Below are 23,242 nucleotides of genomic sequence, written 5' to 3' on the forward strand. Positions count from 1 at the left end.
TATTGTCATTTTATTCAAATTCTGTCTCAATATTTCAGCACATCGTGCAAATCCTTTTTATGGAAATAAGTGACCAATCCAAAGTAAATCGTTTATTGCAATAAATACACATCATATTCACATAGCTTGCAAACACATGTTGCTTACGGGTTCCACACACAGGTTGTCCTATATGCTATTTGATATTGCTTCTAATGGTTTATTTTCAACATGCACGCACACACGCCCACATTCACACGCACACACACTCACAGTGAAGGGTCAAAGTGGAGGACTTCCAGGCCGCATAGGTCACCGGTTCTCAAACTTTTCGGGTGCTAACACCCCTCACTGGAACTATGTTGAATTGAATTGAGGAGCTTTGTTTTGACAAAAGTAGTGGTTTGGCACCATGTTGCGGCATCCCTGTGCCGAGGAAGTGAGTTGAGTCGTTTCATCTTGAGAAAAAGTAGTGCTCCGCTGCCATTTTGTGGCATTTTAGTGCCAAGGAAGTGAGTTGAGGGGTTCATTTAGACAAAAGTAGTGCTTTACAGCCATCTTGTGGCATCTATAGGCTATTATTAACCGTTTTAGGGGTAATCAAACTGGATTCTTGAAAAAAACAAAAACGTTTCCTCTAATAATATATGCATTTTGTTCTATATTTACTCATTTACTCCCAGCCGTTTTCACTGAAGCAACCCCCTTCGCTCCTGGCTGTTTTACTGGATTTTGACAAATTTTCCAAGGCACACAGAATATTGTGTTCTATTGCTATCAAAACACGGAAGATACCAAAAGAACGATTACAGTCTCTTCTTTCATCAGGAAAAAAAAAGTATATTTCTATCTGTTTCCGTTTTGCAGCAAATAACATTAAAATATAGCTAAGTTTCATCATTATTCACAAATCTGTTTATAACAATGGGGAAAAGAGCTTTTTTGCAACATGGCCCTGGTTGATCTCTTATACTCTGCTGCCACCTGCTGACCCGTTTTTGTAATAACTACCATTACTTCAAGCGTTCTCGTCAGTTCAGAGGCTGCATTAAAGCCTTCTGTATGCTCTAGCATAAAAAAAAAAAACATTAAAAAAAACGTATAAATACGTTTTTGGGAGCAAATGAGTTAAACAAATTATCGCAGGGCTGTCAGATTTATGTGATACGGCACAATCGTATCAAAGCTTTTTTTTTCTTCTTTTTTTGGGGGGTGGGGGGGGGCATTTTGGCTGCATAGGTAGGTATGCTCCAAGCTATGGCTCAGGGACCCCAGTTTGAAAACCCTGTTATAGGAAATATATGACAAGTCCTAAAAGTTCCTTTCTGTCAGAACGTGCATTCACATTATCAATAAAGTTTTCCTCTTCAACAGTTTTCATGCAGGTGGAGGTTTTAGGGTCATAGAGGTCACTTGCTCCAAAGCAGTAGTCACATGATGAGCGCCCCGTCCTTCTCCTCTGAGGCCGAGGCGGGAGAGAGGGAGTCTTCATCTTCGGAGCGAGGGTAGTGCGCACCCGAGCATTTGCACCCGCTGCCGCCCCCGCCTCCTCCGGCGGAGTGGGAACTCCTCTGCGCCGCCTTGCCTTCCTTCTTGTGCTTGACGCGGCGGTTCTGGAACCAGATCTTCACCTGCTTCTCGGACAGGCTCAGGTAGGTGGCGATCTCGATGCGGCGCAGGCGCGACAGGTACATGTTGCTGGAGAACTCGCGCTCCAGCTCCAGCAGTTGCGTGCTGGTGAAGGCCGTGCGCATGCGCTTGCCGTTCTGGATGTGGCTGCTCTCTGACGTGCCTGTTGGGGAAGAGGGCAGTTGAGTTGATTGCACGTATTGTATTCAATAATACAATGGGTCAATTTGACCCGGCAGTTGGGCCAAATGGGTCAATTTGACCCATTATCCAAAAGAGTCATGGATGGGTGGTGAAAAATCCACCAAACTCATTATATTACATTAACTCCATTACTTAGTATTAAAATCCATATTTTTAGTTGATTACACTCATTAAGTCTTATGTTAATTTGAGCCACGGCATAACATGAGTGGATTAAGTGGACCAATTTGACCCATTATAAAGTTAAGGCAGTAATTGTGGTGGCTCAAGTGTGTAATCAATTAATACAAATTGCTTTAAGTGGGACGTAAGGACATAATTAGATGCAAACAATGGCTTTTATAAATTTCTGATACTTTTGGATAACGGGTCAAATTGACCCATTTTAAAGTGGTAGTAAGCGTTTGATAATCAATGTAAAAATATTAATTGAAATGATGCTAAATGGAATTAATGATGGCGTATTAACAATGTTTTTTGACCCCCTCCCCCACACCTTTGTTTGACCCACAGCATAATGGGTCAAATTTGACCCACATTAAAGTAAAAGTGGTTTCATACTTTAAGTGTAATCAAGTGTTCCTATTGCTTATATGGCGAATAATAAGTGTATTCAGCTAAAGTGGATATACATATATTTTTATATGATTTTTTATATGATAAGTAAGGAGTTGATAATTAGATGTATTGGGTGTTTATTAGTTTCTGATTCACATTTAACACCCATCTAACCATCCTGTCAATTTGTCCCCTTGTAATTTTTTTAAAAAGTAAATATGGCTAAATTGAGTTTAAAATGCTGAGTTCATAATGAGATATTGACATCGTTTATTGGGATTCGTTTTATTTTATTATAGATGCGGGACCCTATTTAGGCCCCCATCCCATACTTTGGGAATCCTTGCTTCAGTGAAACATCAAACAGGAACATGTTTTGATAAAAAACTGATGTCATCATTTTATTCATTTTTGGTTGCCGATATTAAATGTTTAAACATGAAGTTGGGTCACAATGAGAACTCAACATTTTTGGCATCCCACAGAAAAAAAATACATAAAACAGCGGATAAAATGTTGTGAGCCTGTTAGTGTACTTGCCCAATTTTGTTTTTAGCTTACTTAAAAATACCAATGTGCTTGCTAAAAATGTTCCTCTTTTCTTTATTTACGTGTTTGTGTTCTAAGCCGGGCCATGGTAATAAAAGCAACTGGACATTTCTTCTGTTCAAAAACAATGTTATGCTAACCATTTGTTTTCACATAAAATGTACATTAAGACATTAAGATTAAGACAAAATTGCCCGATTGTTGATATTTTTTTTGGTTTTGTATTATTTTGTGTTTTCAACTTCTGGCATGTTACTGTAGGCCTAATTTATTTTTTTTTTATAATTGATAAATAATAATAATAATAATAAATAAATAAATAATTTTAAGGAGTTGTTTAGCACTTGGGTCAAGTGGATTTTTAAGTGCTCTATTTTCATATAGGCCCTCTTTTTTTTGATGTATAAATAAATAAATAAAGTTATTTCGGGCTCCATCACATTAACCTCTGTTTCAGTGTCTTGGCAAAGAACGTTTTCTAGCACATTCATGGTTTTATAGCAAAACAGAACTTTGTTAAAGTCTGTCGTATAATACCCTAAAAGTTAGCCAACTGGAGGGAGGGTCTTACTTACCCATAGAGATGCAGTGGTACCTCCTTGGGTCGCTGAAAACGGACGCCGTGCAAACAGGTGCATGACCCGGATGTGCCAAGGCGGCGGTCTGGTGCTGGTGGTGGGCGATCCGGTGGCAGTACTGCGCCGCCTCGACGCCCACCCCCGCCGCGAAGTGGCCCTTGAGGCTCGGGGGGCCGCTCCTGGACGTGTGGTGGAGGTGCGTGGTGACGCACAGCGGGCACACGCAGAAGGCGCCGCTCTTCCTGGACGGGCACGCCGGAACGACGCCCGGCGCGTGCACGCTGATGGGCAGCAGGAAGTCGTGCGCCGCCGCCGCCGCCGCGGTCACCGCCGCGGTCACCGCCACCGGGTGTTCGGTCGGGCGCGCGTCCTTGACGATGAGCGAGTCGACGTAGAAGGATCTGGACATGGTTGGAGAGTGCACACGCTCCTCGGCGCATGTGATGCCCCTTGGGAGCTGGAAAAGGTGCTTATGTTTGATGGCGCAACAAAAGGGAGCACGAGGAGGGGGCGGTGGTGTGGGTGGGCCCTGGGCGAAGCGTCACCCGCCATCAACACAACAACCCCTCGTTACCTCCGGCCAACCATCACAACTTCCACTTTTTAAAGTCATTACGTTGTAGTTTTTTGCTGTTGTTAAACCCAAATATTTAATTAATGTAAGACATACATATTTTTGGTGTTGAACAAAATAAATGGTTGCCATATTCGTTTTTTTTAATTTTTTTTTACAATGACCTAATTTGCATATTTTTTTCCCATTTACAGGTCATAACAGACACAGCTAAACAACATGGCGACATGAATACTCAAGATAGAATCTCTGGAAAAGGTAAAACTAATAATCCAAAGAATACCACATACTGATCTGTTGTGACCATTTATCGCCACACATTTATTGTGCAAGTGTGCCCCACAATAAATCTAAAATGTTCAATTCTACAGTAAAGTAATGACCCAAAGCATATATCAAAATATTTTAAATTTGATTCAAAAATTTATTTTTTGTCAATTTGTTTGTGGATTGTTTGCAAATCTAATGACAATTGTGTTCATTAACCCTGGAGAACCCAAAAACCCTTTTCTTCTTTGGAAAATTATGAATAATACATTAAATGACTGCTATAAATTCACTGAACACCAAAATATATGTTTTTTTTTTTCAATTTTAACCCTTTATTCCCTAATTTAGGATTAGGGCAAAATTTGACCCCTTTGGGATTTAGGGGTATCGTTTCGAAAAATCTGAATAACAAAAACTGTCAGTAAACTATTTAGAATTTAAGAAAATAATCAATCAAATACACAGCTACATTGAACAATATAATATTTTTGTTTTATTTGTTGCATTTTAGAACTGGATTTTGAATGTACAAACACACTTTGGCCAATGGAAACAAGAACACAGGGATAAAATCACTGCTGGAAAAAAAAAGGTCTTTGTTATTTGAGTATCAGAATTTATAGGGGCCAAATTTGACCCCATGGGCTCTACAGGGTTTTAATGTTTGTTGGTGAAAAAATTGTAGTTGTGTCAGTCACATGTCAGAATGAAGTGATTAATTTAACTATAAACTAAAGGGAAAGGTCATGACCCAAAGTATACCACATCAAGCAATGACTACATAATCCAAGGCATATCACGTCTGTCAGGTAATTTACAAATAATTGAACCGAGCCTCCTACAATTCTATCATGTGATATTTAATTGCAAATGCGATTGGCGGGATTGCTGTAACCCGGCTTTGTAATCAGAATTGTTTTGTGATTTGGTCACTTCTTTGTGGCGCCGAGCCCGCTGCGTCTGCGTGAGGCTATTGGATGGCGATTAGGATTCAATTAGAAAGTGTTTATAAAGGTGGGCCGGCACTGGGGGTAAACAGGCAGTTATTCCAGAAATGCGTTAATCCCTCATCTTGTGACGATAATTAGCGGGGTTTGATCCCAACCCCCAGCCCTGCAGCCCTGCAGCAGGCGGCCGGCCGGGCGGGCGGGTCACTGCTGGCTTTAGCTTCTGCTTTCATCTGCCGAGTAGTCCCTCGGAAGTCGGAACCACTCGGTTCTGATCCAGCAGCCCTCGGAATGAGTGTTGTTTTTGTTATTATTATTATACATGATACCCCAAAACTCACTTGGTTACACCCTCTGGAAAGTTTAAAAGAAAAAAAAAAGTGGAAATGGGTGGACACGAGCATCATATCATGTGATGCATAGAAAAGTGAGTGGAAGTTAGTTAGCCATTTTGGTTTGAATCAGCCATTTTTGACTTCTGACTTGGAATGTGAGAAAACGATTGGCTCCTGACGCTAGTTACAATGAGTAACATGAAATTAGGTCGAGATGTCTTGTAGTGATTTAGGCCGATAAGGTTCTTTCAAGGCCGATACCGATGCTGATTAGTAGTAGTCAAGAGGCCGATAGCCGATATTTCAAGCTGATGTTAATTTGCAGTGAAAGAGAAAATATTAGCGTCAAAATAAAAAAAATACACAAAACTTTTTCATTCAATTTCAAAAACATAAAGAATTGACAGCTTTGTTTAAAAATTATAACAAAAATTGCATGTCTTAAACTAAATTAAAAACATAAGCAAGTAAATAGTTTACTAAAGTTTTCTACTGTAAGTAAAGTTGTCCAAAATGTCAGCATAATAAAAAAATAAAAATAAAAATATAAAAAGTCTAGGGAATTCCCAGCAGAGGTGGCAAATTCAAGTCCATAAAGTAAAAGCCCTGCCTCAGTTTAGCTTTAGCCCCTGATGCTAGCTAGCTAGCTAGCTTCCTAGCAGGTAAACAAGCACCATGGAAGCTAGCTAGCTAGCACCAGGGGCTAAAGCCAAACTCTGGTAGTGATTTTACTTTCTGAACCAGGATACATCATTTTTTTTATTAAGTGGAAATTTGAATAAATCCATAAAGGAAAAGTTCCCTGTGTCTCACTGAGCAACACATGCGTGGCTAATTATTTTTTTTTTTTTGTCAAGGTTCGTAAAAGGTTTCAAAAGATCTTGTGAAAAATGGGCTGAATATTTTCGAAATGACTTTGCGACAAATAAAAACTGTCTGTGAACATCTTACTAAATCCTGATGAAAACCCTAAATCCGCTACATTCGCAAGCATTCACCTTTTATAAGCCTGCATTTTCGTAAAAAGGCCGATGCCGATATTTATCGTCCGGCATCGGCACCGATAATTACATATACTACAATTTCACACTAGTTATTTCTACGTATTAAAAAGTGGAACCGTCCTTTTTTTTTTTTCTCGTTGTTTCTAACTTTCTTTCAAATTCAACTGTCACATCACACGCGGAACATAATTGCTATAATAAAGCAAGGCCGGTGTGTGACATGCATGCACGCACACACACGGCTATTACAGCAAAGCAAACGGTGTGTGTGTGCGTTTGAGTTGTGAGAGCAGCGCTCCAACCATGCGGAATGATGCGTGGCGCGCGCACCCCCTCCATCGCACACGATATTATTTTTCCATAATTCCGCACGATAAAATTTCATTGTCTATTAAGTAATCCTCCAAACGAGGCCCTTTATGAGGCTATAATGAGGCCTAATTGCCAGGGCTAGTGGAGCCACGTGGAAGGGTTTAGCAGGCATTAAGCCGGCGGGTACCGAGCAGCACAGGCTGTTACCTCGCCATTACTTTCATAATTCAAGGAGAAAATTAGTCCATTTAAGGGCAAAAAAAAAAAAAAAAGGTATATCCTATGATTTTGTTTTATTCTGCTCGGGGGGACATGGCTGCCCGCCCTGCTTTATTTCAGAATTGAGATCATTCCTCTTTGGGTGTCGACCAATGATGAAAAAGTTTGAAAAGTGCCTTTTATGAAAGAGTAACGCATAATGCATAATTTTACAAGTTGTACTTTTATTTAAGATAAAGTCATAAAGGTATGCAAAAATGGTTAGTGTTACGAAAATACATTGTTTTGATGATCAAGACCACAAAAATAAGCATACGCCACAAATTTTTCTTAACGCACGACTAATGGCCGCCCCTGACTTGGAAAGTCTGTCCCGGGGGAATTCCAGTCGCAACGCAGCAGACACATCCAGGTCAAAATTTTGCAGTAATAAATGAAATAATAATGTATATATTTGTGGAGACTGGAGTCAAGTTGTATTTTACAATTTGAAAAATGTGCAGAATTTCACACTTGATGTTAAAGATGAGATAGCTCTTAATATGAAAAGAAAAATTGCACTGCGTTGTCACCAATGTCTTACAAATGCAATTATGCCATCTAGTGGCAGAAAAATGACCTCAACACAAAAAGTATCACACTTTTTTTTTTTTTTTTTTACAGTACAGTACACCTTTTTAATTAACTAAATTTTATGAATTATTATTATTATGAGTATGAAAAAATAGGGGGGAAATGATTGTACATTTTATTGTACATTTAGAACAGATATAAATTTGTGATTAATCATGAGTTAACTATTGAAGTCACGCAATTATTTACAATTAGAAATTTAAGCATAAAGTTGTGAACGTGATTTATTTAAAAAAAAAAGTGTTTAAAGAATGAAATCAGATGTCATGAGAATAAAGTTGTAATGTATAGTAGCATCGTCCAATTCTGTATTGTACACGTTTCTCTATTTTATTTTATGTATTTTTATAACTGTATGCAGATTTTTGCACCACCCTATATATTTATAATAAATATCCAATTAGCTAGCCCTCATGCTAACACTGCTAATATGCTTATTAAATTACAATATTATTCTTGGAATAATATTGTGACTTTTCTAGTAACAACTTTATTCTTAATATGCCACTATTTTTTTTTTATTTTTTATTTATTTTTTAGCTTCGTTTATGACTTGATTCTCATAATATTCCAACTTCTAACATAGCTTTTTAAACGTAACAACTTTGTATTTTATTTTCAGAACTTTCCAACTTTTTCCTCGTAACATGGCGGCTTCCTTTGATTGTACTCTCGTAATTATTGCTTCTAAAATCGTATCATGGTCTTTTCAGTCATTGCTTGTTTGCCTCCTTTTTTTTTTTTTGCTCTTGCTGTTGTGCGCCTTCTCTTTTCCCCCCTTAAACATTGGAGTGCATCGGTTAGCCGCCACTATTCACCCCTTTCACTTTGTGATAGGCAATTAATCACAGGCCCATTCAATCCAATGAAAATTCAATTTTAACGGGGTGTGGGGGGGGCTTCGACGAAAAGATGATTCAGGACCCAAGTTGTCAAACAACAAAAAACACCATTTTCCTCTTTTTCGTCTGTCCTGCATTGCGTTATGTGTTTCCAGCTCCTCCCTGTAGTAAAAACACACAAAGTTGTTAAAGTGTCCACGTTAGACCCCTGGCTACCCCCTCCCTCATCAGCCCCCCCCTCCAAAACCTCATTCACGACCCATCCCATGCCATATTAGAGCGTGAAGAAGCCCATTAAGGTTTTGTTGAACAAGCATCATTAACTTGTATCACCGCCTTTTTACAAACGTGGCATTGTCGAGGCGGGGCCAGTCTGCGGCCCATCTTGGCCAATACAGTGGGTGATTGGGCCCTTTATTAGTTACCGGGCAACAGATCCTCAATGCCCCCGACTCAAAGGAAAACACTCTGCTCCGCCATATAGACTTCAATGAGATGAACAATGACCCCGCCGACGACATAATGCCGCGCGATGACTTTTCATTAACAATTATCTGGTCGCTGTGAATAGCAGCTGCAGTGGCCGCTCTCCATCTCGTGGCTTCCAAAGGGCAAAAAAAAAAAAACTGAAGGAGTGGGAGGGTGTCTGTGAATAGCGCGTCTTCGTGGCTACGAAATCTCATTTAGCGCTAAGTGAATAATTGGGTTTGTATGCAAAAATGAGTCGGAAATAATTGCAAAAATGCAAGTGACAAGCCTAGGCTGAAACAAAGAGAAGCTTGACGGGAGTCGACTTCGGTAAAATATGCAGATTTTTTTTCCCCACCATTGTCGGAAGTTGTAAGAGAATACCTGTCATAGTTCTACTAAGAGTTTAGATTGCGTACACAATTTTGATTTTTGGGTGGATTATACGCAAGTGGAGTCACATTTAGCTTAAACATTTCTTGACTTTTAAAAAAAAAAAAAAAAAAAAAAAAATTTATTTTTATTTTTATTTTTATTTTTATTTTTATTTTTATTTTTATTTTTATTTTTATTTTTATTTATTTATTTATTTTTATTTTTATTTATTTATTTATTTTAAATTTTTTTTAAATTTTTTACCTGTCATAGTTCTACTAAGAGTTTAGACTGCGTGCACAATTTTGATTTTGGGGTGGATTATACGCAAGTGGAGTCACGTTTAGCTTAAACATTTCTTGACTTTTTTTTAAAAAAAATAATAATAATAATTTTATTTTTTTTAATTTATTTTTTATTTTTATATATTTTTTTATTTTTTTTATTTTTATTTTTTTTATTTTTATTTTTTTTATTTTTATTTTTATTTTTATTTTTATTTTTATTTTTATTTTTATTTTTATTTTTATTTTTATTTTTATTTTTATTTTTATTTTTATTTTTATTTTTATTTATTTTTATTTTTATTTTTATTTTTTTATTTTTTTACCTGTCATAGTTCTACTAAGAGTTTAGACTGCGTGCACAATTTTGATTTTGGGGTGGATTATACGCAAGTGGAGTCTCGTTTAGCTTAAACATTTCTTGACAATAACACGTTATATGTGAGTCTAAACATGACATTCTGATTAATATCACATTTATAGACTATGAGTTGTGAAGCAAAATCCAAACCTTTTTGTCCATCTCAGGGGGGGGTGGCCATTTTTCCACCTTGCTGTCGACTGAAGATGACATCACAGTTGCTCAGGGCTCAGGCAACGACCAATCAAAGTTCACCTGTTTTTTCACGCTCAGCTGTGATTGGTTGTTCTCAAGACCTGAGCAACTGTGATGTCATTTTCATTCGACAACAAGTGGCAAAATGGCCGCCTTGTGGTATTGCTCAAAACGGCTGGATTTGGCTGCTTATCTCATATTCCTCTAACGCAATATTAACAAGCATAGAACATATTATTGTCAAGAATTTTTTTTTCGGGGAGGGGGGGGTTGACTTCCCCTTTGAAGATCATGGGTGAGAGGCATGATCCCTGTGGCACTCCATTTCTTAGACAGCAGGCACGGCGTTCATTGCTGCTCTTCAGCACAAAGGTTTGATTTGCCGTAATATTGACCAGTTTATTGTAATTTTATAGTTGTGTTATGTGGGGTTTGCGATGAAATTACATTAGAGGTCTTTGAAAAATTTCCGCCCTTCCCCTTGAATTAACCTGTTAATTGCTTAATTTATATTAACTTATAATCAGAGGTGACAAATCCAGGTTCAGAAAGTAAAATCGCTACCAGAGTTTGGCTTCAGCCCCAGATGCTAGCTAGCTAGCTCCCATGGTGCTCGTTTACATGCTAGGGAGCTATTTACCAGTTTATTGTAATTTTATAGTTGTGTTATGTGGGTTTTGCGATGAAATGACATCAGAGGTCTTTGAAAGATTTCCCCCCTTCCCCTCTGAATTAACCTGTTAATTGGTTAATTTATATTCACTTATAATCAGAGGTGACAAATCCAGGTTCAGAAAGTAAAATCACTATCAGAGTTTGGCTTCAGCCCCACATGCTAGCTAGCTAGCTCCCACGGTGCTCGTTTCCTTGCTAGGCAGCTAACGTGCTAGCATCAGGGGCTAAAGCCAAACTGTGGCAGGGTTTTTACTTCCTGGACCTGCATTTGCAACCTCTGCTTATAAGACCCCAAATAAAAATGATCAAACTTAACCTGGAATCCAGATTTAATTTTTTTAATTCACGGAAAATGTTACATTTGAACCCTTCAACTGTGCCCTAAGCTCTTATAGCTCATCGTTTAGCTTCTAGAGATGAAAACAGATTGGTTAGTGTGCCATCCTGAAAGATTGTTATGCCTGGCCAATGTCCTGTTTGTAAGCTGGAGGATGCTTTGAGAGCCGTCTCTCAGTCTCATAGAAAAGTAAAGTGACAGCCTCAGAGGAAGAAGAGGCTGCCGAACAAAGGGCGGCCCCTACAGACGTCCCGCCTCAGCCTCCCCGCTAATTAGGACCACTCTCCTCAGCCTCGCAGAGCCGCTCGGACACGCCCGGCGCGCCAGACTGAAGTGCGCCCCTTTTCCCCCGCAACGGCGTCTGCAACGTCTCCCTGATGTGGCCAGCAATTAAACGAGGCCCCGGCCAAAACAAAACAGAGATAAACGGCGAGTGATGGCTACGGCGGCGGCGGCGGCGGCGGCTCACGGTCAAGTTCCCACGAGAATGCGTCGCCATTAAAGCTTATTGTCGCGCTTTTTCGCCCCCCACCCCCGCCCATCGCCGCCTCCTCTGTTGTTTCCGGCAGACCAAGCAAACGCAATTATGGCAAGAAAAACAGCCCTTATTTTAATCTTTTCTTGCTCCACTTGTCAAACGCGCCGCAATTTTCGGCCTTAGTCGTAATGAGAAGCTCCTCCTCCGACTCGTTATTGGGCTCCCTGCTGGTTCAGGATGCTGGTTTGTCTTCGTTAATGAGCGACCTTTTTGCTAAAATCTTGCGGTTTGTTCTTTGCCTCCCTTAAAAAACTCCCCAACCTGTTTTTGAATCTAAACATGAACTCATTCACTCCCATTGACGACAATAGGCGTCCAAAATTCATTTGAACTATTTCTATTAGTTTAACTTTTTTTTTCTTCACTTTTGTTAACAAGAGAATGAAAACCTAGAATTTTTTTATTGTACATTTAGAACAGATATTACATTTGTGATTAATCATGAGTCTATTGAAGTCATGTGATTAATTATAATAAACATTTTTAATCGCCTGACGCAATTTAAAAAAAGAAAAGAAAAGATGATTACAAATGAGGGGCGTCAGGCGATTACAATTTTAAATCTTAATCAATCGCACGACTTCACTAGTTAACTCACGATTAATCACAAATTTTATATCTGTTCTAAATGTACAATAATTTTTTTTCTATGGTTTTCATACTCTTGTTAACAAAAGTGGGGAAAAAATGTTTAACTAATAGAAATAGTTCAAATGAATTTTTGACGTCTATGGCCGTCAATGGCAGTGAATGAGTTAATAAGTGCACAGTACATTCTGTAGAGTAAATTAGATTCTAGAATGGGACCAAATAGATTCAGTTTTAGAGTAATATTTACACTTGGAAGAGAGTAAAATAAAGTCACTCAAGGGTTGAGGAACGAACTCAGGACCTTTAGCTTGGCAGACTGCCACCTGAGCTAGGCCCCTCCTACTTTTTACTTCCAGCTTTTTACTTCCAGCTGACACGAACGATATACTAACAGGAGCTGCATGGCCCAGGCAGTAGATCGGTTCCTCAACCCTTGAGTGGATTTTATTTTCCCCCAATTCTTTATTTTACTCTCTTCCAAGTGTAAGTATTACTCTAAAACTGAATCTATTTGGTCACAGTCAAATTTACTCTACAAGATTTACTGTGTTATTTTGTACACTGTAAAAAAAAAGAAAAAAAAGAAGAGTAATATTTACTTGAAAAATCAATTTTTTTCCACTCAGAAATTCTAAGTATATTTTACAAGTAGAGTCTTGTGTACATTTGACCATTTAATTAAAAAAAAAACTAAATACCATCACTATACTAGCACACTACAGGAGGGGAATATCTCAGGTGGTAGAGTAGCTGTCTCTTGAACCTGAAGGTTGTGGGTTCGGTCCTCAGCCCCCTTCATAGTGTTTTTGTTTGTTTGTTTTAAATAAACTGGTAAAATGTAATCAAAACTCTCCTTGTAAAATGTACTTAGAATTTCTGAGTGAAAAAAAATAGATTTTTCAAGTAAATATTACTCTTCTTTTTTTTCTTTTTTTTTTACAGTGTACAAAATAACACAGTAAATCCTCTAGAGTAAATTTGACTGGGACCAAAAAAAGTTTTTCAAGTAAATATTACTTTTTTTTTTTAAGCTTTTTTTTTTTTACAGTCATATGCTATGTCTTTTTTTCTTTTTTTGTGTGCAAAATATATTATTATTTTTGCCTAAATCATCTCCTCATGATGCAAATGGTTAAATTTTTTTGTGTTTCCTGAAAAATCTGAAAAAAATGACTTAGGCGATTATTTTAAGAAAGCGTCGATGTGCCCTTCAAAGACCAACAGTTGCATTTGCGAACCTGTGCAAATGTTGTGGAAACACAAACAGTTTTTAAGGCTATTTCAAACTCCGGGTGCACACCATCCTAACTGTCACTTTAGGGGAAAAAAAGTCATATTTCAGGATGAATGAAGGAAAATTAGGGTACTTTTACTGTTGTTAAAGGGGGGGGGGTGATGGGAAGGGGGGGGATTATTGCGATTGAACGTGCTTGCTGGAGTGGAAGCAGACTGGAATGTTGCGTTCAGGGTCTTTTGTGGCGAATAGACGACTCTCAGCCACTCTGTTTATCAGACAGCACGCAAACAGTCGCACAATCGCCGACATTCGCCTTTCCCGGGATGCGTCGGTTTCTCCTAAAAAAAAAACTGTTCAAACCGAGGAATCCAATTTTTTTTCTTACAATTCCCTGCAAACGGCAACAGTGGGGTGTTTGGTGACTTGCTGAACAAAAAACACTCCAGACCTTAACGATTGGGCCACCAGGTGCTAAGTCGGCTGTAAATTTAACAATACCGTGTACAGGTTCGACACATACTGGGCGTAAAATGAATAGGATTTCAATGCATAAAAAAAGAAATGAGTAATTTTAGTGACACGCTTGATCATAGAGCAAATAAAACTCAAAAGCCAAGCAAGCACTGTACAGTTTAAAGGCTGCCGATTGGTGTATTTGCTTAAACGAATGACGCTCCACAATGCAATAGAATGTGGTCAAATGTCACGTTAAATTGAGTGTGTCATTATGTGGATTTTCATGGCCGCTTGTTAGCGCTTCATCCCGCGTCTGGGATCGAACAAACGGCGCGTTTTTCTCTCTCTCTCTCTATTGCTCATCTCGTGCTCCTCTGATGGAGAAGCTCAGGATGAAGAAACAAGTGGCGGCCGTCAACTCATTTGGACAATGAAGGGAGCATCGTTCTCGGGTTTTGACTTGGCCATCGTTATTTCTTCTTTGGCAAGTATCCGTCCTCACAAACAACTCAGAAATCGAAATCGAGCACTTGCTTTCACTTTTCTGGTTTATTTTCTTTTAATTTAATTTAATTTAATTTTACTTATTTATTTTTTGTTAATTTTATTTATTTTTGCTTTCATTATTATTATTATTATTATTATTATTATTATTATTATTATTATTATTATTATTATTATTTCTTCTTTGGCAAGTATCCGTCCTCACAAACAGCTCAGAAAACGAAATCGAGCATTTGCTTCAATTTTTCTGGTTTATTTTCTTTTCTTTTAATTTTATTTTACTTATTTATTTTTTGTTAATTTTATTGATTTTTGCTTTCATTATTCTTATTATTATTATTACTATTATTATTTATTTTTTAAACAAAATTCCTGACGGTAATAAACGTATACCGATTTTTTTTAGACACCCCACTTATCGTATGTAGTGTACTCCAAATGACCAACACACTCCATTGACAATCGTGAGTCTTCTCCTCCTCATCATGATGTATGTAGTACGTAGTTCCTACACGTAGATAAACCTGTGAGAAGCAATTCTGTTCAAGTTGAACAAGTTTGACTTTTATCGATTTTTCACACTACAGGATAATCACTAAGGATCATTTTTCAACACATCCGATAACCGGCCCTTTGCTGACTTTGATTGAAAGAGGGGAAAAATACTCAAAATGAGGTCTGATAATTGTCGATTGTCGACCCAACCGTTTTCCAAGCAGATTGGAGTGGAATTAAAGTTCCCAGACATCCGATAATCGGGCCTATACTGACAGATTGGGACAGAAGATCGTTTAAATTACACCCAATTACCAGTATTTATGATGAACGTTTTAGATGTTAAAAAAATATGTTGTTTTTTTTCTCCCAAATTAGGCTCGATTATCGGTATTTCTGTAGCCTGCTTTTGGTGTTAATTTTCCGTGAAGATTGTCAACAGAAAATCCCTCAACCACACCGCCTAATTCCGGATAATCGTGAAAATTGGGGCTTTGCTAACTTTGATCGTAAGAAGTGAATCATGCTCAAATTAGGCCCAGTAATCAGTATGTGACATATCGCATTTGCGAAATGGATCTTCCCGAGCTTATTTGACCTGATTAGATTGTGCAGGTTTTCTTGTGTGTGTGTTTCGACCAGTGGGCGCGCACCCGCGACCGTCCCGTTTTTTTTTGTCTGCGTTATGACGGTACGCGAAGTTAGCGTCCGGGAGACAGCTGAGGTCGAGGTCAGGAGCTCCCGTCTGCGTTGCGGCGGTCCGCATGAATGGAGCGAGTGTTTGCGCCGCTGTCTGAGCTTTGTCAGCGCTTTGCATGAGGTCGAGGGGACGAGGTTGCGGGTTCAGGGTGATTTGTATGCAGGCCGCACCACTCGGGGCTTCCACTTTATGTCTCTCACCTGCTTGTTTGCATTAAATCATGCACGTGCAACAGCTCGGCTGCACCTGTCGGGTGTATGTTTTTGGTGTGTGCGGTTGTTGGGGGTTTGATTAATGGTGGTGGGGTTCGAGAACTTCACAACAGGCCTGTGGGTCGGTGATAAGAGGCTTTTTGGAGATCTTCCCACCGGCCGAGCAAGCGCTAAGGATGATTGGTCAGGACGACTAAAGTGATGGTAATAAATGGACAACCTGACTTTGTCCTACACGTGACAACAATCTCCCTATGCAAGTCGCCGCCATTGCAGTCGTGAGAGTTGAGATGTCCGCTGTATTGTGATGATTTGCTAACGTTGGATGCATTTCAGGATGTATAACTTGGGAATTGATCCAAAATTTGCGTCCTACATTTGACAACAATCTCCCTTTGCACGTTTCCTGTCACATTTGTCACCGCGAGCTTTGAGATCCCTCTGAATCATGATACTCACATCTGGCGGTTCTCTGCATTATTTAAAAAAAAATAAAAAATTCGGACACATACTGGCTGTTTTCCTACATGTGACAGCAATCGGCCATTTCACATTCACCACTGCGTTGGTCAAAGTATAGCAAATTAGCATGCTAAAGAGAAATCTGTTAAATCGAAAGCACTTCATGTTTTAATTATTTAGAGTTCAATGAAAATTTATGTGCCAACAATCTCCTTACATGTCCGCTTATTTAAGCATCTAAAGAATTGACTGTACTGTATTTTGTGTGTAATAATTCAAACAATGCAATGTGCTCAAAAGCGGGCTGTGTGAATGTTGTAGACACATTTTTTTTTACGTGACAACAATCTACTCTTGCACCTTTTCCACTAACTTTCACATGTCAAGTTAGCTTGAGTACTTGAATTATTGTTGTTTCATTTTTTTTCTTCCAATTCCTTATTCCAAGCTGTGTTTCCTACATGTGACAACAATCTCCCAATGCATGTTTGTCGCCACATTCATCTTCACAGTTTAGATGAAGTTTGCAGTTTACTGAATTTACATGTTAGCTTCTTTTTTTCTGTATGTGGGGATTTTCTGGCATGTAAGACCTACCACAGTTTGTGTCCTACATTTGACAACAATCTCCTTATACATATTTGGTTATTTGTTCACAAGGATTTACTGTACATGTTTTGCTAGGGAATGCAATCAAAAGTGTGTTTTGGATTTTTCTGTCCTACACGTGACAACAATCTCCCTCCTATATTTACTTTTTTTTTTTCTTCTTTTTTTTTTTCTGGAGAGCTCAGTATTGTTCATTCGGTAATTTTACCGATTTGACATGTCATCATCATTGCTCTCCTTTATTTATTTATTTTTTTCTCCTATATTTCCTCTGGCAAAATTGATTCTGAGGAACAAATGGGAGATTTACCAGCGTCACGATGCAACTTAACGTTTCCAACATATTATTGCAAGATTTTGGTGATTCCCACCCATAATTTTGTATTTATTTTTATTTTTATTTTTTGGGTGCACACGTTCCAGCCTTCTCATTCGGACAGAGTATCCATTGAGAGTCAATGAGCCGGGTCAAAGCGTGCTGGTCGGGCCGCGGCTCGGCCCCCGAGCACCGGGGCGGTCCGAGACGGGTCGGTCGTATTCAGCAGGCGCTGACATGCAAATGAACCCACGCCTTAAACAACTCTTGGAATTTTTATGTCTGCTCCCTGGCCTTTTTTTTTTCAACCCCCCTTTTTTTCCCTCCACCCTGTCACTTCTCTCTCTCCAAATCTCTCCTTTGCATTCACAAAGTCATTGACGAGACATTCAAGGCTTTTTTTTTTTTTTTTTTTTTAAATTGTCCCGGCTTCATTGTGCCCCCGCGTTGAGTCTTAGGAGGGGCGGCGGCCTCGAGGACTGGGGCCTAAATATACTCGCCTGTGAAAGCAGTTAGATCATGTTCTTTTCATGCTCCGATTAGAATCAAATCGATCCCCCCCACCCCCCAAAACGCGCCCGACACTCGGGAGGTTTGAAGAGCAAGCGGGCCGGACAAAGACTTCCTGAGCCGAGCTGAATGCTAAACACACTCTTTAAAAAGAAGCTTCACAATAGCCCCGGGAGTAAATTTGTTTTAAGTGCGACGTGAAGATATCTCGTACTGTCGAGTCGGACGCGGCCCGCATTCAAAATGAGGCCCGGACCGCCCCCCCCCCCCCCCCCCCGGCGAGAGGATCTTTTTAATTCGACTTAATGTTTTCAGCGATGGAACATGAGAGGTGCGTTTGGGGGCACCGGCAGGTGGAAGGAAGGGTGGAGGTTTGGCTGATGAGTGCGACCCGCCGGACACGAGAGGGGGGTGGGGGGGGGGGGTCGAGGAGGAGGGATTTGAACTTGCTGACACTTTTTATTTGCACCTGCAGCTTTTGTCACGTTATTCATTCGTCAAAGTGTTGCAAGTCTTTGGTTCTGTTCTTTTAAGGACCTAATTAAGTGAGGCCCTGTTTATCGCTGGGGGGGGGGGGGGGGGGCGTTTCAGACCCAACCACGATTGGTGCAAACACACGATAAAGAAAGACTGTGGTATAACTTTAAACTCATTCGAACATACTAAACAGTTATAAACTTGAGAGCTTGTAAAGTATTGTTGAGCGTTTGTGCTCACTCACTTCCTATCAACTAGCGTATAGCGTCAAGATGACGCGCTCACTCAGTTCACCAAATAAGAGCAAAGTGTGCTTGCTTGGCTTTGATTCGTCATTCTGAGTTAAAGTTTACTGTTAAACTCACACTTACCGCAAGATAATTCAACATTTTATACGTAAACGCCAAAATGTTCGCCATGGTAATTTTGTCGAACAAAGGTCTGCTAGCTAAATGCTAACTTATAGACAGGCTAATTTTAGCAACACCTTCTTCTTCTTTTTCTGTCTTCTTCATCTTCTTTTCTTCATCTCTACTTCTACTACTTCTTCTACACATTCTTCTTATCTTTTTTTTTTTCTGGAGAAAGGTCTGCTAGTTAAATGCTAACTTATAGACAGGCTAATTTTAGCAACACCTTAAATCAAAATCTTTTTCTCTCTTATTCATCTTCTTTTCGTCATCTCTACTTCTACTACTTTTTCTACACCTTCTTCTTATCTTCTTCTTTTCTTCATCTCTACTTCTACTACTTCTACACATTCCTCTTATCGTTTTTTTTTTCTGGAGAAAGGTCTGCTACCTAAATGCTAACTTATAGACAGGCTAATTTTAGCAACACCTTCTTCTTCTTTTTCTCTCTTCTTATCTTCTTCTTTTCTTCATCTCTACTTCTACTATTTCTTCTACACCTTCTTCTTCTTTTCCTCCTCTTCTTCTTTTCTTCATCTCTACTTCTACTACTTCTACACATTCTTCTTATCTTTTTTTTTTTCTGGAGAAAGGTCTGCTACCTAAATGCTAACTTATAGACAGGCTAATTTTAGCAACACCTTCTTCTTCTTTTTCTCTCTTCTTATCTTCTTCTTTTCTTCATCTCTACTTCTACTACTTCTTCTACACCTTCTTTTTTTCTTCTTTTCTTGTTCTTTTCCTTCTTATTCTTCTTTTCTTCATCTCTACTTCTATTACTTCTTCTACACCTTCTTATTTTCTTCATCTGGACTTCTACTACTTCTACACGTTCTTCTTTTTCTACTCCTCCTTGTACTCCTTCTAATTACCAAGAAATTGTTTTTGTACGTCTGCAATGTCGGGTAAAATAACTGAATCACTTCTGATATGAAGACTTCGAAGCAGAGAATCGTGCTGGTGGTTTCCAACATGTGACTAGAATGTCCCTGGCACGCAGTTTAGCAACTGGAGCTGCTGCTAGGATAAAATTATTTCTTACTGTGAACGCTCATTCAAGAGTAAACATTGACAATATTAAGATTAAAAAGCAAAAAATGTGCACTGGTTGTATCCTACACGAGAACAACAAACAAGTTAAGCTGCTCAGTGAAAATTGTTGTCACATGTCGGATGCAAATTTTGGTCGAATATCAAATGATACACCCTGAAGTGCATTCGACTTCCATTTTGCAAGATGTCGTCAAACTTCAACACAAATGACTGCAGTGGCGAGATTGTTTTTACATTAGACGGCCGGTAATTCTTTCGAAATTCACGTAAGTTGCATTTGTGACTATACGGTTATCACAATGACAATCAAACCTCAGCTAATAAGTATTCAAGCAGGCAATATTAGACATCGTATAACCCGATTGCTTAAGAAGCTCATGAAAAATCCTGTTTGCTTGTGCATTCAAGCATTTTAACAGTCCCATTTAGTAGCGTGATGACTAAATAATGTCGGCCGACGTGTGAATCCATACAAAGTGTAGCGCTGACGGACCGGCATGGGGGCAAGAAATGGCGGGGGGACCACCCTGCAGCTGCCCCTTCCCAACTCATCTCTACGTTCCCACTCCTATTCATCCCGCAGCTGCACTTTTCCTCCTCTCTTTTTGCAATCCATCCCTCTCTCTCTCTCTCTCTCTCTCTCTCTCACTTGTATCTATTTAAGCATGAGAGACAAATGGATGAGAAGGCTCCTGGGTTGGCGCACAATAGCGAGTGGCACAAGGTGAGCAAGGCCTCAGCTGCATACGACGGTCCATTGCCGCTCGAGATCAGCATCATCTTTATTGATCATGTAGAAAGTTCGCCTTCGGTGGTATGAGCTCCTCAAGTATTGCAGAACAAGCAACGCGAGTGTCAGGAGCTACTTTTTGACAATTTGCTGATTGAAATCAAAATGGCCGAAATTTGCTTTTTTTCCATGCGGCCCCTATGATTCACAAATGTCATGTTGATCAGTGAAATTGATGTCTGGGGTGGAATTTTCCCATCTAAATGACTAGTAATGGCTGATTTGCAACAAAATGGCCAACTTCTTTGCTCAGTCAGTTTTGGGGGCCAATAGGTTTGGAAATTCAGCATCGGGTATCTGTCGATGTTACCTGTTTCTGATTGGGGCTCATTTGCGCGAATTCCATATTATGCGTTGGTGAACTATAAGCTTTGGAATTAGCCTAAAATAGCTTCTTCAAATTCAAAATGGCCGACTTCCTGTTCAATTTCTTGACTTTTTTTATGTGTCCTGATAATGATGTCCACCCAATTTTGTGTCGATTAGTGAAACTAACTCGTGTTGGAAGCAGATAGTTTTTTGTTGTAAAGTTTTAAAATCCTTAAAATTATTATAAATAAAACTAATTCACGTCACGTCAAACTATAACTGCCAACTTATCATTCAGTCTATGTATGATAGACTTGTCCACTCAATTTCGTGTTGATCAGTGAACTCGAAGCACAGACCTATATTTAGAACCCTAAAAAATAAATATTGATGCATTTAGTCCCAACAGTCTATTCTCTTTATTTTGTAGCATTTTTCTTGTTGGCACTGCTTCCAGTATGTGTATACAGATGTGAGTTTTTCTTTTCTTTTTTTTTTACATTTCAGCCTCCATGTGTTGACATGTCAATATAATCTGCCCAGGGAAAGTGTATTTAACTAGTTACATATATATATATATTTTTTTTACTTCTTCATCCTCACCGAGGTCTGGCCCTCGACGACGTCTGCGTTTTTCCAGCTTCTGATTGATTGGTCAGAGCAAAACTGTTCAACCAAATGAATACATCTAACAATCCGCATCTCTTGTGAGTATTTATATATATATATATTTTTTAATAGTATTTAACTTGGATTTAAAGGCATTAATGGTTGGGGCTATCTTCAACTGCAAATTATTCCATTGGCATGCGGCATAACCGCTAAATGCCGCTTCACCATGTTTGCTTTTAAAACCTGTGCTCCATAATTGACCCGGGTTTTCAAACCTCAGAGCCCTGCTGGGTTTATATTCAATTTATTGATGGTTTCTCTCATTTTTGCCGTGCTATTAATTGGGTTAGTCCCCACTCAAATGTCCAAGAAGCAAATGTACGTTCTAAAAAGTCGATTCATTTGTCAGATGTAGAATGATAAACGCAGTGGTTGCCAGGTTCGCAGGCCTAAAAAGGAAATAAAAGAAAGAAAAAAAAATTCCCCTGATTTTTAAAAAGCTTTTAAACGTGTTAATTTGACACAGAAGAGAGTAAAGATGGGGGGCGGGGAGGGGCGAGCAGCACAGTATTGCAACAGATGCTTTTGTTCGGCCAAAAGTCTCAAAGGGGCCGCGGCTGTGTGGGGCGGGGGGCCCCGGGGAAAGAGTCATTTTTCCTGGTGCTAGCTTCTCCCCAGCTGTGCCTGCTGCAAGAGGAAACGCGAGGGGCAGCGGCGTGATGGAATACGTAAGTGGGGCGCGCGGTTTGGGCCTGTTTGCGGGGCGACTCCATTAAAGGGTCGTTTATCTGGCCTGTGATCCCATTGTGCGCCGCCTTCTTTTGCGGCCCCGGTGTGCCGAGGGGGGGCGTAATTGGCCGATTGGCCGCGGTCTGCTGCTGCATGCTGGGGCCATTTATAAAAGAGCGCTGTGAATGGAGCTGACTCCTTCCAGCGGACGCCGCGCCCGGCGAATAAACGCTGAATAAACGTGCAGGAAATGTGAAAAGGATGAAACGTCCCCAAAGCGTCTTTGTGCCAGTGTGAAATCAGCCGCTTGAATGCAGAGAATCGCTCTTGTCATCTATTTTTTTTCTCCACCTTTTGACTTTGTCTCACCTCTTTAGGCGCTTTTCTCTGCTCTGGTGCTGACCCGCCTTTTATATTCTTTTTCTTTTCTTTTTTTACGTTGTGACCTTCACGTGTCACATCACACATGTAGAACATGGAGGAAAAACAAGTGGATTTTCCTCATCCTCGGTCACTATTTTACATTTTTAGCCACATTTACTCCTCGCCAATGTATTGATTCTCCTCTAACAGCGTGGTGGGTCAATTTGACCCATTTTCAAAGTTCAAAGTAGTTTTTCCTATAAGAAACATGTCAACTTTCATGCATTACCATCGATTTTGTGCTTGGTCAGATTGACCCAAGTTAAAAAATTTATAATTTTTGTTTAAAATTATTTTTGGGGATGATAGTTGTCAGTTTGCTCCTCTAATGCATTCATTCTCCTTTTCAATATTGAGCAAAGCAAACTCCTTTCCGATGTGTGGAATTTCCATTTATGAAGCCACATTGGGCGGGTCAAATTGACCCATGTTCAGAGTTTTAATTTCTTATATATATATATATATATATATATATATATAT

General features: G+C 39.4%; 1 protein-coding gene across 1 annotated transcript; it reads right to left on the bottom strand.

Moving 5' to 3' along the window:
• On the bottom strand, positions 1–3,958 carry gsx2 (GS homeobox 2). The gene is made up of 2 exons (XM_077583977.1): positions 3,495–3,958; positions 1–1,771 (listed from the first exon to the last, which is right to left on the bottom strand). Exons 1-2 carry the CDS (start codon positions 3,904–3,906, stop codon positions 1,410–1,412), a joined length of 774 nt encoding a protein of 257 aa, XP_077440103.1. The 5' UTR covers positions 3,907–3,958; the 3' UTR covers positions 1–1,409.
• Between the last annotated feature and the right edge of the window lie 19,284 nt (positions 3,959–23,242).

This window comes from Vanacampus margaritifer, chromosome 13 (assembly GCF_051991255.1).
Source record: "Vanacampus margaritifer isolate UIUO_Vmar chromosome 13, RoL_Vmar_1.0, whole genome shotgun sequence".
Lineage (NCBI taxonomy): Eukaryota > Metazoa > Chordata > Actinopteri > Syngnathiformes > Syngnathidae > Vanacampus > Vanacampus margaritifer.